Source organism: Musa acuminata, chromosome BXJ2-8 (genome assembly GCF_036884655.1).
Source record: "Musa acuminata AAA Group cultivar baxijiao chromosome BXJ2-8, Cavendish_Baxijiao_AAA, whole genome shotgun sequence".
NCBI lineage: Eukaryota > Viridiplantae > Streptophyta > Magnoliopsida > Zingiberales > Musaceae > Musa > Musa acuminata.
In genome coordinates, this window is record NC_088345.1 from 6,304,110 (window position 1) to 6,320,029 (window position 15,920).

Genomic DNA, 15,920 nt, shown 5'->3' on the forward strand with positions numbered 1-15,920 from the left:
GCAGCATAATTTTTTTACATATTACAAGTTCAACAGATTGGTAGGATAATGATGATTGAACCTTACTAATCTCTCTAAAGCTAACTGCATATACTGAAGACAGTAAAAACAATTTCAACAATGTGGAAAAGAAGATGAACAAAAAGATTAAACCTAGTTACTAGTTTTTGAGTTCCAGTTAATCTGCATTATAACCATCATTATCATCTGAGAAATGTTATGCTGTTTTTCCATGGGTTAGAAATGAAAATGGTACAAAAACATTCTGAAAGTAAATATATGTAGCATGGCAAACAAGAATGGTACTCCTCAGAGTTGCTTCTGGTAGCAAGTAGGAAGTAACAAAGAATAGATGTAGACTGAACCAGGTTTTATTAAACATAGATGGCCCTCATGTCATGGACCCATACAATTCATATTACATTAGATTTTACAAAAGATTATGCACCATAAGTCAATTAACTGCATTCCATTTAGAGTTTCAAGTGATGGTTATTATTCTATGTGAAATTCTAGTAAATCTTAACAGTAGTTTTATCTTAAAATCATGATTTCCTGGTCGCAAAAGAACAATCTTAATCATTTTCAAATGTGATGCATGGAGCAAGGGACAAAATTATGTTCTTTTGGGAAGTCAAAAGGCAAGATTCTTTGAACATGTGTTCAATCACTTCAAGATGTGATGTTAGCTGGTTTGTGTCTTTGCCTGCCAAGTAGCTTTTCTTACATATGGACTGCTTCAAGTTGCCCAGATCTGAGACAAGGAAAAGGGTACCAAATTCCTGGCCCAGTAGAAATTGTTCCCCACATATCAAAAGTGCTCTTGGCAAATGAGCAAATCTGCTCCATGACAGACACAAGAAAAAGGTCTGCAAAAAAGCATTCCTTGCTCATCTGCTTTATTTGCAACTGTGGTCCAATCCCTGGAGGCCTTGAAAATGATTCTCTCTAGTGGTTCCCTCAGATATTTGGAGTTCTGCATCAACTATGGTTTGGACCACAGCTTTCATATGGAGGAATCAATTTGAATGTGGTGATGAACAACACATTCAAACAAAGTTGTTGCCTAGTCAAAGATATGAGAAGTTCACTTGGATTCAGAATGACCAAATAAGAAAAAAAAACCCACTACCACTGTATGATTTTGCTCACAATACCTCAAAAATATTAACCCAACCAATAGAAGAAGCAATAGTAACGATGTTAGCAAGGAAGCTTACTGAAGAAAGCATCAATCCCAGTTTCCAAGAGTTTAGATTAGCTTTGTTGGGGCCCTCTATAGAAAGAGAAAACCCCTCAAAAAATTGGCGTATGCTGCTTTATGTGGCGTGCACACGGTATTCTTTAGTAAAAGGCGAAAGAATAGTTCGCTTTGTGCTCACCACGCAGCTGCGTGGTTTGGACTGAGGGCCGTCCCACATCTTATATAGCAACTCGGCGCGAATCACAGACTAAATCGAGCGATGTGGGACTAAAAGTTCCCGTCTCTCCGTCTTCGTCTTCCTCCTCTTTCCAAGTGGTAGTAGTATCACGCTGCAGGTTTCGTTGATCTGCTTGGATTGAGATATCCGTCTTTTCTGTGGCCTTTAACGATCTAGTCACTGAATGAATGCCTATGCTGAGGCAAGACAGAGTGGCCGCGTCTTGCAGGTGTTTGTCAAAATTCCCAGAGTGTATATTTCTAGACTTGCGTGATTAGTCTTCAAATGCAAAAAAAAAAAGTCGTAAATCGTCAAATTTTGAAGAGAGAATACGATTCCGAATATATCAAGTTTCCTTCTTAATACATCGGCTCTTAAATTGAAACCCAATTTGCTGCTGCATGAATCCTGCGTACGGAATATGAAGAATGAATATTATTTTATGATAGACATTAAAATTTAAATTAAATAAGGGATAAATTTCTCGAAAAGCTCTAAGTTCTTATTTTTCTACTTCGTGTGTTTTTTCTTTATCCCATATAACACTTTTTATTTTCTAAAAGATGAGATTACTTTTGACCTCCACCTCACCGATTATCACATTTATGGTCACCGCTTGTCACCTCTACCTCACTACCAAGTCTTATCGTATCCATGTGGCTATCTTTACTCGTCACCCTCGTTATTGTCTATCGTCATTGAGATACATTGCCCTCGCTCTCGTTCATTGCTAAAGCCTCGCCTTCACCCCACCATCTCCATTGTCGAGAGATATAGACGAGGGAGGGAGCAAATAACAATAATGTCAGTGCAAAGGAGGGGACAAATGGTGGTGAGAGAGGGTAAGGGAATGGGAGCAGCAAGAGCAAGGGTAACGCTCGAGAGGAAGAAATTGTCCTCCTCATCGTTGGAGGAGACAATAATATAAACGAATAAAATGCAGATGAAACTAAGGAGATAAATGAATGAGATGATGAGATCGTCGATAGTAAAGATTTCAGATAGGTCAAAGAGGTAAAGTAAGGTGAAGGAACAAACCTTCTTGAGCTACCACTATATAAGAAGAGGAGGAAGCAACGAAGAAGAGATTGATGTACCATATCGAGATAGACAAAACATTAAACATTTCGACTCTGAGTGATGGAGGCCATGGATGAGCAACGAACTCTTTTAACATGAGAGGGTGAAGATTGATGGATAAGAGCATAACAATAACTAACAGATAAATGACGAGGACACATTTGAGGACAATAGATGATGAGCGCAAATAATAAGACATACAATAATTAAAGGCTAAAGATATTTTTAATATTTAAAAAAGATAAAAAGTACTATGCGAGAATAATTACGCTCTAAAAAAATTAAAAACTTAGATTTTTTTAAGAAAGTTTACCCTTAAATAAAAATAACATAACGGTAATAAGTGAGAGTGATCGAGTCATTACGTCATCATCGGCGTCACATAACACTCTCGGGGCCCACATGCCGGCATCCAGTCGGACCCTCTCACAGCGAGAGATGCGGGTACGTGACGGGTACATCCAACTTTATGTGGTATATAACACGTCCATCCGTTCGTTCATCATCGTTGCGATGTTGATGATGATCATCGAGTTATGGTACGTTACTTTGAGCCATTTAAATGCCGCGGTCCATCGCGTGCCGGGAGAGAGGAATTGGAACCGTTGCCTCCGCGGAGGAGGGGAGGAGGACCAGGGCATGGCGGCGGACGAAGGGGCGAAGGGGTGGTCTGGACGGAGGTGGCGGTGCGGGGGGGAGGCGTGTCCGCGGAAGGGCGGCGATGGCGGTGGGGTGACTCTGCAGGGATATGTCGTGGACACGGCGAGCGGCGGGGAGAGGTGGCCGGGCGGGATAGCGGGGACGAGGAGCCTGACGGAGGAGGACCTGGAAGAGCTCAAGGGTTGCCTCGACCTAGGGTTCGGGTTCAACTACGAGGGGATCCCAGAGCTCCGCAACACGCTCCCGGCGCTGGAGCTCTGCTACTCCATGAGCCAGATGTTCCACCTGAACGATCAGCGCCAACCAATGCCTCCTGAAGATTCACCTCCCATCGCCAATTGGAAGATCTCCAGTCCTGGTAGTATGATAACTTCTCGCTTCTCTGTCTGAAATCGAATCAAGTTCTTCGTTTTCCTTTCGGTAGGAAATGGAGCTAAAGATTCCATCTTCTTTTCAAAAACAGTGGATATATGTTTGTGGATAGGTATGATTGCTATAATCGAAATGTCCATTATCTTAGGGCTACAAATTTCTTTGAAATGTTTGATAAATTGATTCTTCCGCAACTGGTAAGAACCAAATTAGTGAAAGGTTATTTTGATGCTCTGACTTGATATAATTTGATATATCTAGATTCACTATCTAAAAAAGCACTTTGTTTTCCCCTCATATATTTGATCTAACTAATAGTGTGCAAGATATGAATTTCTCATCTTATTGGGTTTATAGAAACTTTTCTGTAGATTTATTATTGTAATATGATCCAGTTTCCTAATTCAAATGTCTTTGGTGTATCTACTAGGAGATGATCCAGATGAAGTTAAAGCAAGGCTCAAGTATTGGGCGCAGGCAGTAGCATGTACTCTCCGATTATGCAGCTGAAAGAGTTCGCATTTCCTTTAGGAGTTAGTCTGCTGAGGTAAGAAGTGATAACCTTGTAAATTTAATGCCAAGGATGTTCTATGTCGAGTGAATCCTCTGCTTGAAGCCCCTGATATTAAGACATTCTATTTTCAGAGGAACAGATGGAAAATGAAGGCATATGACAAAAAGAACAGAGAGGAAGTAAAGAGAAGGACCAATTTATCATGACTGACCTGCCGACATGTAAAGAAGAGAACTTCCTCTTTTCATGTATGATACAGGATGAATAATATGATTCTTCTTGGTTTCGAAATTATTAACATATCAGTAATTTTTCGATGTAATCGGTTTAGTTGCAACAAAGAGTAATTAAATGGTAAAACCGATGATGACATGTCTTGACTGCTCCTCAGATCTCAACAAGGTGTGATCATGAAAATTCTAGCATGGGTTTATGGTACTATTAGTAATGTGACAGATTTGAACTTGCTTTGTTTGTGTTACAGGTTCTCAGAAATTTGTTTATTTAGATCATCTGGACTAACTACTTTTATCTGTTTATGTACATGGCTAGGCATCCAGAGACAGTCTGATATTCCACAATGACAAAAGCATAGGTTTGTCTGGAGATTTAGCTGCAAAATAGTAACTGCTGATTTACCCCCAGATCCAACAAAACCACACTGAAGGTTTGGGTTTTCTATGTGTTTAACTTCTTGTATCGGCCATGCTGCTGCAGAACGGCACTAAATAAATACTCTTGAAATGGTAGCTTCAGACACTATTGATTCTGCAAAGTAGATAATGCTAGCAATTTAGCTTATTAACCTCTTTGTCAGACAATGATTCACAAGGAAAGGAGGAGCTTGTGTTGCTAGAAATTTACTTGTATGGTTTGAGAGAAAATGAGTTAGTGCACGGATTAGCTGCACTAGCAATATAAGTTCATTTTCATTAGTTTCATGAAGTTATCAAGCATCTTCAGATTGCCTTTTGCTTTCCTAAACTACTGGTTGTTACCAATACATAATTAAGTTAGTATGCAGGGGACTTTAAGAAGAAAAGGACATCTGTGATAGGTTAAATTCATAGTTACTTCTTAAGATAAAAAAGACAATAGAAGTAGATGATGGAGAACACACTCTTGGTGATACTGGCAAAAAGCACCAGGTCGAGTTCATGTAGTGACTATTCATTGTTTAATTTGTCAAGTTGGCTAGATATTGATGGGAACTCCTTAAGTGATAGCTGTGTCATTTTGTTAGCCAAGAGCAAATCAACCATGTACAAAGAATAGGAGGAAATCTGAATGAAGATAAGCTGAGGACTAGATAGAAAAAAGAAGAGCAGTGAGACCCAGTGATCACTAGAATTGGATTGACCAATATATGTGTGTTATTAAGGTTCTCATCTCTCCAGATCATAAATACTTTTATGGATCTGAATATGATCTTACAACTTCAGTTTTTCTTTTTTGATTAGTGATCCCAGCTTTTACATGTTTTGCTTTTGCTCACAAGATTTACTTGTCTAACATAGTCCTTTCAACTTCTGACCAAATCATGCCATAACATGTTCATGTACTACATGTCTTCCTTTTTCCTTACAAGATTGACTTATCTACCACAGTCCTTTCAACTTCTGACCAATTCATGCAATGAGAATGTTCATATACTACTTGCTTTCCTTTTTCCTTACAAGATATACATATCTACCACTGTCCTTTCAACTTCTGACCAAGTAATGCTGTGAGAATGTTCATATACTCATCTCTAGTTATGGATATAGAAATACAACATGTAAAAATATCCTGATAAAATTAGAAAATGGAAACCAAGTTCTCCTCACCCATCATTGACAATGTTAGAATTAGATTGAGTATATTCTAATAATTAAATGAGAAAAAATTGTCATCTTGAATTAGGGGAGGGACTCAGTCTTATAATATTAGAGGGCGGACCTTGATATAATGACAAGGTTGTTCTCTTGCGACTCGAGAGACCATAGATCAAGTCTCAAAAATAACCTCCTCTCTAACTATAGATTTAAGGTTATGTATCCTGCATTAGCGGATGTCTCGTACACTAGGTTCGCCCTCTACAAGTGGAATAATGATTCCTCATTGTAGCATTTGTTCATTGTTATCTGATGAGCTTAATGATTTCTCGTAATCCAGATGCAGTAGAAAATAAAATTAGTCAATAATGAGGACTGTTTTTATATTCTCTTGAAACACAGACTTCAAAAATGTATTTGATATCGTAACAGTAAAAACTTTTAGCAGTAACTGTGCACTACTTGTTGACACTCCTAATGTTTCAACAAGGAAGCTAGTTAATAATGTTACTTATGTTACAGCTTGTTTTTCCTTCTCTTTGTTTTACTCATCCAATCTACCAAACAGATAGAATTGCTACCATAATGTGAATGCTCATGAAACTAAAACAAAACATGTTTCTTATACATGATAGCACTTCATATTTGCCTCAAATGGTGAACATCTTGTGAGCATAAGATTTCACACATTTTGAATCACATCATTGATGAAACATTAGGTGAACAAGTAGGTCTTTGAAACTGGTTGTGCTTAGGAGAGTGATTTCTGTGGGAGCAATGGTGCTTGTAATACAAGTGAAAGGAGGTACAGCAATGGACTTCCTTCTCCATATGGTTGAAATGTATAGTGTTTTCCTTGTAAATGCTGTCAGCATTTAGGGGTAATTTATTTCCATAATACTTAAGAGTGGCTAATTATACTTTAGTATCTTAATTTTTAGGTTTAAAAATTTTATATTGAAATCCCTAGAGTTGTGAAAGTGAAATATTTAAAACTCATTTACCCTAAAGTTATTGGCTTTACCGACGGAAGATGTAACACGCGATAGCACGTGCATGAATAATACGAAAATGATGGACAAAAAGATAATTTCAATAGTGGTGACAGATGGTAGCGTCATGGGTGACTATTGTGATGGTGGTCGATGATAACACTACGATGATCGACTTTGCCGATGTCGATCCGAGTATCAACGACAAGGAGGAAAATGAGGCAGAGCGGTGAGGCATCTGCGTTGGTGCCACACCACTTTGCCTCCTCTTCCTCCTTCGGCGTCACTTTGCATTTGTGTCGACGTCGGAGGAGAAAGAAGAGGCAAGTGAGGCATTTGCGTTACCGACAACGAAGAGAGAGGAGGCAGGTGAGGCAAAGCAATGTGGAACCATTCATGCACTATATCTTCCGTCGGTAAGGCCAACGACGTTAGGATGAATGTTTCACTTTTATAACTATAGGGATTTCAATTGAAATCTATGGATCAGGATGCTAAAGAGATATAACAATAAGAGGTAATATGTAATTAGCCCTGCTTACATAGTCTTACATTCTTAATACAGTATAGGAGAGTTCTATATAGATTTGAAGGCAACTTTCCTATCTGATTACTAACTTTTTTTTTTTATGCCGGCCTACTAAATTGAGTCGTATCAGCCTCTCTATAAACAAAAACAAATTCCATGCTTCTTAAACATCATATCAACCCCAAACTTGCTTTGCCATCAACATGTGATGCATAATTCAGATTACCAAGACACGATTGCTGACCAAAGATTAGGTGAACAGATCTTGAATCTTGTAGCATTTTAGCTCACCTATGTGAGTTATCAATGGCAGGATTGAGACATGCAGTATTCAATTCCTACCTGCTTCATCCACATCTGCTACTTGGAATTCAAGAATGGTGTGCTGATATATTACTATAACAATCCTTATCTGCCTTCATGCATTATATTTATGTAAATTCTAGAAATATATACACAGCTATGACTTCCTATATCCAAACTCTACAACAAACCAAAACCCTAATATCATTCAAACATTTTATGATCAAAGAATATATAATTAATAAAAATTAAATTAACTTTTTTGCTAAACTCTATAAAATTTTCTTAATTAGTGGTATGATCCAATAATGCATCTGAAAGCTGCAGTAAAAGAATAAATAAAGTGCGGGGAGACGAAAAAATTAGCATATGATGATGGAGGTTTAGAAAGAGATGAGCTAATGAAAGTATCAAAAAAATCAGAATTTTTATGTCCTAAATTTCTAAATTACATCCATTTTTTCTCGAGAGTCGATCCAACAGATTTTACCATGAAATTTGTTTTTCTATGCAAATTCTTCCTACTTAATAATACATACAGTGTAAAAATGTTTCGAGGCCTTCGAAAAACACATCACAACCAACGCAATTTGACACATTCAAAAGATGGCCTTTAGATGAACATGATGAAATGTTTACGCTACTTCCATTTAGTTCTCTCTTTGGTCGTACTCTTGGCGTTGAAGCCGCCAACGATCAGCTCCGCCACCGTCTGCAGTCTTCGCAAGCCTTCACCGTGAAGTCTTGACCAAGTCCTCCTATTGCCGTTCTCAGTGCATACATATATACAGAGAAAGGAGAGAGAGAGAGATCAATCTGCAAACTCATCTCTTCATCGGTCAAAACGGTACTGTGGTAAGCCACCATGAGATTGCTAACCGTGCTGTTCATCCTTCAGGCCATCTTTGCCGTCGGCAGCGACGCCCGGCGTCTGAGGGACGGCGGCGGCTGTGCCGAGCTGTACGTCGCCGAGGAGGGTGAGACCCTGCAGACCATCAGTGTGAAGTGCGACGATCTTTTCATTCTGGACGACAATCCGCACATCGTCGACAGTGATGATATCGGACCCGGGACGGTCTTGTTCATCAGGCAAACATGAGAGCTCTTTTTTGACAGGTCAATTTTAGTTGATCGTTTTTCTCTCTTATGTATAGAATTTTATTTCATTTTAAGTATTAAGGTGCAAAGAATCAGCAGAATTGGAATGGTTTTATGTTCGTGAAATCTTCTTCTTCAATCTAGAGTTGGTCTTGCCGTTTCTTTCAAGTTTTGCAGTTCAAACAAACAAGTCTGAGGTAAAGATTGCCTCTCAGAGCTTTGGATCTCTAAAAACCCTCTTTGACTTCAATAAGAGTTTCATTGTTTGATGCTGGTTGTGAAAACATCAGCAATTTGACATCAAACACTTGGGGCTGATTTGGTGTGATTCAGAACATCCAAAAGATCAACCTAGTCTTGAGGAGTACAACAAGAAAGTACTTCAAAATCAATCAAAGATTTGCCTGTCACCGGACATGTATGTGCAGAATGTAATACTTTTGATTATCCTGAGCATATGCTGAGAACAAAGGTCGGATATCTAAGGACCATTAAGGATACAATGTTAGGCATCTAGTCAATGATCTAAGAAATCGTAATCTCTGCTTGTCGATCTCTTCTTATGCTGATGCGAATGTTCTCGATGTTTATGATGCTTGTGAGAGGAATCATCTCTATCAGCTGATCTCCTATGTCGCCTATGAGAGGGTTCTTCCTTGTCACGAGATCTTCTCTGCCGAGCAGGTGAATCATCCATGGCTGCATGGCTGCTTCTGCACCTAGGCGGCGATGGAACCTTCATAATAGTAGGCAAGGAAGAGTTAGTTCGTAGATGTTGTCCCGGTTGACAGATACGATCAAGAAAGTACTAGGAATTGATCTCTTATATTATAGGCTAATTCTATAGAACAATTATACTCGGCAGGGATAATAAACTTTACAAGTTTTTCAGTTTTTAACAAATTTCTGCTATTGAATTAGTGCAGATAATTCAGCTGGAAGATAGTGTTCTAAAACTTTGCAAAACTAAAGAAACTCATCAAAAGATGGTGATAGTTGAACAGTTGGTCTGATGAAGTAGGAACTAGATCCAAAAATATAATACCTGAAAACGTGACATATATCGCCCTTCGGGTGGAGGTGGAATACCAAGCCGTTGTAAATCGGCATACGGAATATGGCGTCTGCTTAGGCAAAAAAACATGGAGCATTTTGGTCATCGGTAATTGCTTTGTGAAAAAAAATTTATGTGGAACAGCAGACACACGAAAATAATTGCTCAAGAAATAGTGAGTCGAAATTATTAAACAAAGCAGCTCAAACTTAAGGCCTAATACGCACAAAGGAGCTCGAAATGGCCTCTCTCGACCTCCAAACCGAAGTTGACCAGATTCCTTCTTGCCTCCGAGTCCCCCTCCTTTTATAAAGAGTACAGAGAGTTCAATGAGTGTTGAAAGATCGAATAATGTTTTGAGTGCTTTAACATACCTAATCTTCTTGGGATCCATCCAGGCATCAGATGCTGCCGGTAGTAGTCAACAATGACTTCATAATCATCAATCAAAGAATGATGTGCATCCTGCCAGTATAACAAACACGGTCAGTGTCTGATAGCAACAACATATGTATTTACAGCTTGAAGGCCAGATACAACAACATATGTATTTCACTCCTATGCAACCATAATTAAAGGGGTCAAATATTTTCAGGTGTTCTATTTTACATGCTTGGAAGTTCTTGATAAAATTTTGCATAACATTGAAGTTTAGAGTTGGCTTGGAAGCTGAATTGTTGCTGGAATAATCTATCTATTAAGATTTCAATAGCAGAGGAAAGAAGAAGACAGCGCTTCCTCGGACACAGAATCTCAGTTTCCTCTGAAGCACCATTATGTAGTATAAAACTATAAATTATGGAACACACTGCTCTAGGTTGAACATTGACTCCTTTTTCTAATTTCTCACTTATCCTGTTTATTAGCTGTATTATTCTGATTTCAACAATTTCCCGTGCATAGCATGGACCTCAGTGGATTGATTCTCCTGAAAATTCCTCTGGGTAGGATAAGCACTAATCTTCTCCCACCAGCCCATCAATTTGATAATGTTCAAGTATGCTCACTTTTCTAGCATCTGGACAAGCATTATCTGTGAAAAAGCAAACAGCCTAGTCCTTTAACTTGGTAACACTGTGACATGGATCCAAATGAAATAAATTGAGAATTACAAAAATACTTTACTTCATAAGTCACAAATGAATTCCATTCTTGCCATGGATTTATATGCATTATTTTTAGCAGCTCAACATACAGCAGATTTGGTTTGCATAATAAAAAATGTATACCAATTTGCTACCCTGACAAGGAACCTGAGATTTGGCCAATGAGTCACTCAAAAAGATGAAGGGAAAATATGCAGATTAGACCTTATTGATAATATACAAAAATATCATGCATGAAAATAGACTAAAATTATTTCTGGATAATGGAGATGCAGCTTCGATACTTTATACAGCCCACTAAAGCAGGATTTAGAATGAATCAAGAATTTTGCAGATCTTGTGGAGAAAGATAGTCCATGATTAATTCCTATAAATGCTTCAATAACAGCAATCTTTCATTATGTAACATCGTTTATTAAGTTCACTATAAATAAAAGGTTGTGAAGCCTACAAACTAAATGAGTCTCAGTTGCCAAATCATTAATTTAATGACTGGCACCAGAAATATGGAAGTTCTATACCATATTCATGCTGCATTATTTCATAAAAACAGTTAAAACATAAATGTCTCAGCAGATTGATAGTACATACCAAACTTAATATAGTAGGATCTAATATTATAGTAGATACATGAAGAATGATGCTGAATAGTCAATATGCAAAAGATCTTGTATCCTTGGATTGAACTAATGAAGACACCATATGCATAACTAACTAGATGTAACCAGTACAACGATTGTCAAAACTCAGAGAGATTGTGAATTAAGGTGTGAAAATAAGACCTCATATGCACGACGCATCTCCCTCTCAGTTTCATATTCAACAAAAGCATAGCCACGTGAGGCACCAGTAACTGCAAACACCAGAGAAAAAGTTTTGTAACTCAAAGATAATACTTGCAGGACTTATTCAATATATAGACTCATCACCAAGGTATATACGTGCATAGACACATATACTCAAATTGGTGCAACAACCTGGAAATGCAAGACATCGGATCCACATGAAATACACTTAGTAAATTTCTAAAGGATAGAGCAGCATTTAACAATACTTTAACCATGTGTTTAAAATTTTTCTAGTGTGGGCATACAAACGAAAGTTATAATACGCATACATATAGCATGGATATCATCTGCATATAGCAGCACCAAATGTGGATCAAACAACAAACATATACATTGATACCAACCTATTGTGCTAAGTGTAATTAGTTTAACTGAATTTTAGATAACATTGTTAGTTCAAAAGACAAAAAAACCAACACCATGGCTAATCTGTAAACAATCATATTAACAACCTAATGCATATCCAACAAAACAAGTCAACTGTGCATGTAGAAGGATTGGCCTGTATGTAGCAACTATCATATGATAAATGTTTGAGTTGCAAATGAATGCCTGTTAAGACATCTCTATGAGAACCCTATTGACTTCCCAATTGAGGACAGTACTGTTTTACAAAACATCATGCATGATGCGCCTGCCAATATCTAGTCTTGTCAGAACTCATAACAACATTCTTCATTTTGTCTAGACCGGTATGAAATGGGTGATATGTACCAGTCCGAGTGTGGATCAGTATACAGACCATTGTCCTTTCAAGTGGTCCGATCCAACCCAATAGAAAATAAAATAAAAACTTAAAATGGTAAAACATGAATTAGAGCCCATGAATGCGATGTCACAGCTGCTGTTTGCCACCTAATAAATATTATTCGTCTATACATTTAATTGTATAAGACAGTTGTGAGACCAATAATGCTTTATAGATCTGAGTGTTGGACAGTTAAAAAATAACATATACAAAAAGTTTATGTTACCGAGATAAGAATGTTGATATGTATGTGTAGAGTTACCATGAAAAATAAGAAAATAATTTTTTTTATTTGTGAACAATTAGGTATCGCTTCGATCGAGGATAAGATGAGAGAAAATCATTTAACATAGTATGAACATGTGCTTAGGAAACCTTCATATGCAGTAGTCAGAAGATATGAAATAATTACTGTTAGTGGTATGAAAAGAGGTACAAGAATACCTAATAAGGCTTTAATGGAATCTATAAATAAAGATTTAAATACTATGAACTTAACTAAACAGAAAACTTCTTACAGATCTCAACAACAACAAAAGATCCATGTAGTCGACCTCAAATAATCGAGACTAATGACTTTGTTGTTATTGTCATACATATTTAATTGTATGCAAAGCGAGCAATTGCATTGTTGTATCAAAATGTCTAGAGAAGAAAGTAGCTTATGTTTTCAGCCATGTTTAATGAGGCTTGACGAGAAGTAGTGTCTTTTTACAAGTGAAATGCAATTAAAATATGATATTAGAAGTTAAAACCTGAATTGCAACTAAGGGCCTCACTTTCCTGGGTCCTTGGAGCTTGGAGCCTAATAATCTTTCTAACGTGGTCAATAAGCTACAAAAATACTTGTCCGTCAAGCCAAATGCAACTAGTATTCCAAGGCTCATTTTCACAAACAGCATATGTAGGCATCGCATTCTAAGAGATAACATAGTAGAGATGGACAATCACCAAAGCATAAGGATTTACCTATATGTCTCACAAGTCGCAAATTTTTCACCGTTCCATACTTGCTCATCGCCTGCAAGTAAAATCAGAAATGAAGATCACTATGACCAAAGAAGAACCCGTGAGTCAAAATCACACCTTTCGTAGAGTTTCTTCATCGGTGAAGCGCGAGAGCCGCCCGACGAAGACCGTGCAGTAGGGATCACCGATAACCTTGGGATCACCGAACGGGTCATCTGAAAGATACCAAACAAGCCACGAATTCACATCGGCGAGGCGAGGCAAACACGAAACGAAGGGACAGAGGAAGGAGGTACAGGAGCTGAAGCCACTCACAGAGCCCAGCGGCGGAGCAGAGGACTGCGCGGTAGACGGCGTTGTCGTGGGGGAGGGTATCAGTGCCGTCGATGCTCCCGGCTTGAATCGGGTGGTACGTGTCCGCGTAGAACACGGCGTTGATGTTGGCGTTACTCATCCCTGCTTCCCCCGTCTCTCGTGCCCAAGACAAAGATCATCAAGAATTCCCAAATCTTCTCTCCAAACGCGAAGAAGGAGAAGGAAGAAGACGACGCCTAAGGCCCACATCTCGGATCGAGCTCGATCCAAATAGGACCTTACTGGGCTTTAATTGGGCTCGGCCCAATTGTCCTGGCCTCAGTGGACTTTTAAGGGGTTTTGATAGGAATGACGCTTCACCCTTACCAACTCAAAAACCTCAATACCTATGTGGTGAGCCCCACTCGAGCACACTGAATCCGATCGGATGGTATTCGAAATTGACGCGTGTGGGTAAGATTTGTATACCTATACCTATTTGTGTGCTTATGGTCGGTGTCCGAATCTATAAGAGTAGTGAGTAGATCTAATGTCATCTACAATAATAAATATGGAAATGATTCGGAACTACACGAAATAGGTTGGTCGGTCCAATTCTCCATTACATCAACATTTAATGCTCATTCCAGTGGTCTTTCGAACACATGATTGGAATACTTTTAGTCGCAATTGAATTTCTTGAATATATTTTTATTATTAATAAGTGATACGGAGTATGTTGTGCATAAATAGTATGTACATAAAACGAGGATTATATCTTTGGTGGGGTCACCCCACTTGCCATGAACAAACAGTAAGGAGTAGGTCGATTTCCACTTGCTAATTGGCACCTCTTACCAACACCGGTGTCGTTGAATGGTTTCGAGTTGACTAACAATGTTTGGGTGGGATTTCTTAGGTTTGATAGCACAATCTGGATTCGTGACGTGTCGTTCAATATCGTAGTCAACGCAAAATTGGTCACTTTTAGGTACGTTGATGGCACGCACACGCAAGCCCTATTTCTTTTATGTGCCTTTTGACTTTGACTTGTGTCCAAAGTATCAACAAAGTCAACTATGGAAGAGGGTGGTGCAAAATGGTTAAAGATATGTTACATTGAATTGATTTTAATATACTTGAATTAAAGATTCGAGAGCAACTTGTTAGACGTGCCATAATTAGATCGGTCTCAATTAGTCGTGTTTCCTTGATGATATAATACAAGACAATTGTCTGTTTCAACCCTTGCTGTTCTATTAGTAGCTATTCTAGCTTCTAACATTAAAAAAAAAATTTAATTATTCATCAATATATATATATATATATATGATAAATTTTTAAAAATATAAAGTTTTATTTTTTTTCTCATAAAATATTTATTTATATTTTATTATGTAAAACACTCTTTATTTTTTAAAAGATGATATTACTCATATTCTTTACCCGTTAATCATCGCCTCCGCCCTATCGTACCACTACCCTATACTCCTCTCCACTCTCACTTTGTCACTCTCTACGTTGTTACCATAACTCAACCTCATTCCTTTGGAGGTAGGAGTTTTGTCCTTTCCTTTCCTTCGGATGAGTTCCTCTGTCAACATCTTTTCATCCTCGGAAGGTTCTACATCTTCTTTCTACATTGTTATGAGTAGAGGTAAAGAAAGGTGACATAAAAGATGGGGGTGAGGAAGAGAACACCACTTGTCTAAGGAGTCAAGTCAAATAGCGAGAGTACGAAGCCGACATAAAGACACAAGAAGTTAGGGCAAGGGCACGATGGGTAGAGATGGTGACGCTAAGGTAAATGGGCTTTGGTTGTAGAGATGGTGAGGGGCGGAGACTAGGGATAATATCATTAAAAAAAAAGAAACACTCTATGAAAATAAAATTAAAAAAATACTATGCGTAAAAAATAAAAAACTTAGTGTGTATATATATATATACACACTAAGTTTTTTATTTTTTACGCATAGTATTTTATCTAGTCTTTACCAAGCTAACTAACATCTTTTTGATTAGAGATATTAACTTATATAAGTCTTAATAACAAATATTTAAAATCATAATATTATTGCTTTTGGGTGATGATAAAGATAAGTGTAGATTGCCAATACA

The 15,920-nt window shown here is 37.9% G+C and overlaps 2 protein-coding genes and 1 non-coding gene across 3 annotated transcripts; 1 reads left to right on the forward strand and 2 right to left on the reverse strand.

The window, feature by feature from the left end:
- Nucleotides 1–1,271: 1,271 nt before the first annotated feature.
- On the reverse strand, nt 1,272–1,391 carry LOC135621342 (U5 spliceosomal RNA). The gene has a single exon (XR_010490509.1). It is a non-coding gene; the product is annotated as a U5 spliceosomal RNA (small nuclear RNA).
- Nucleotides 1,392–3,128: 1,737 nt separating this feature from the next.
- Nucleotides 3,129–4,419, forward strand: LOC135618450 (uncharacterized). The gene is made up of 3 exons (XM_065119319.1): nt 3,129–3,519; nt 3,964–4,080; nt 4,179–4,419. Exons 1-2 carry the CDS (start codon nt 3,141–3,143, stop codon nt 4,041–4,043), a joined length of 459 nt encoding a protein of 152 aa, XP_064975391.1. The 5' UTR covers nt 3,129–3,140; the 3' UTR covers nt 4,044–4,080; nt 4,179–4,419.
- Nucleotides 4,420–9,135: 4,716 nt separating this feature from the next.
- On the reverse strand, nt 9,136–14,192 carry LOC135618921 (U11/U12 small nuclear ribonucleoprotein 35 kDa protein-like). The gene is made up of 8 exons (XM_065120381.1): nt 13,824–14,192; nt 13,626–13,723; nt 13,509–13,560; nt 11,726–11,796; nt 10,212–10,302; nt 10,065–10,140; nt 9,829–9,907; nt 9,136–9,519 (listed from the first exon to the last, which is right to left on the reverse strand). Exons 1-8 carry the CDS (start codon nt 13,960–13,962, stop codon nt 9,301–9,303), a joined length of 825 nt encoding a protein of 274 aa, XP_064976453.1. The 5' UTR covers nt 13,963–14,192; the 3' UTR covers nt 9,136–9,300.
- Between the last annotated feature and the right edge of the window lie 1,728 nt (nt 14,193–15,920).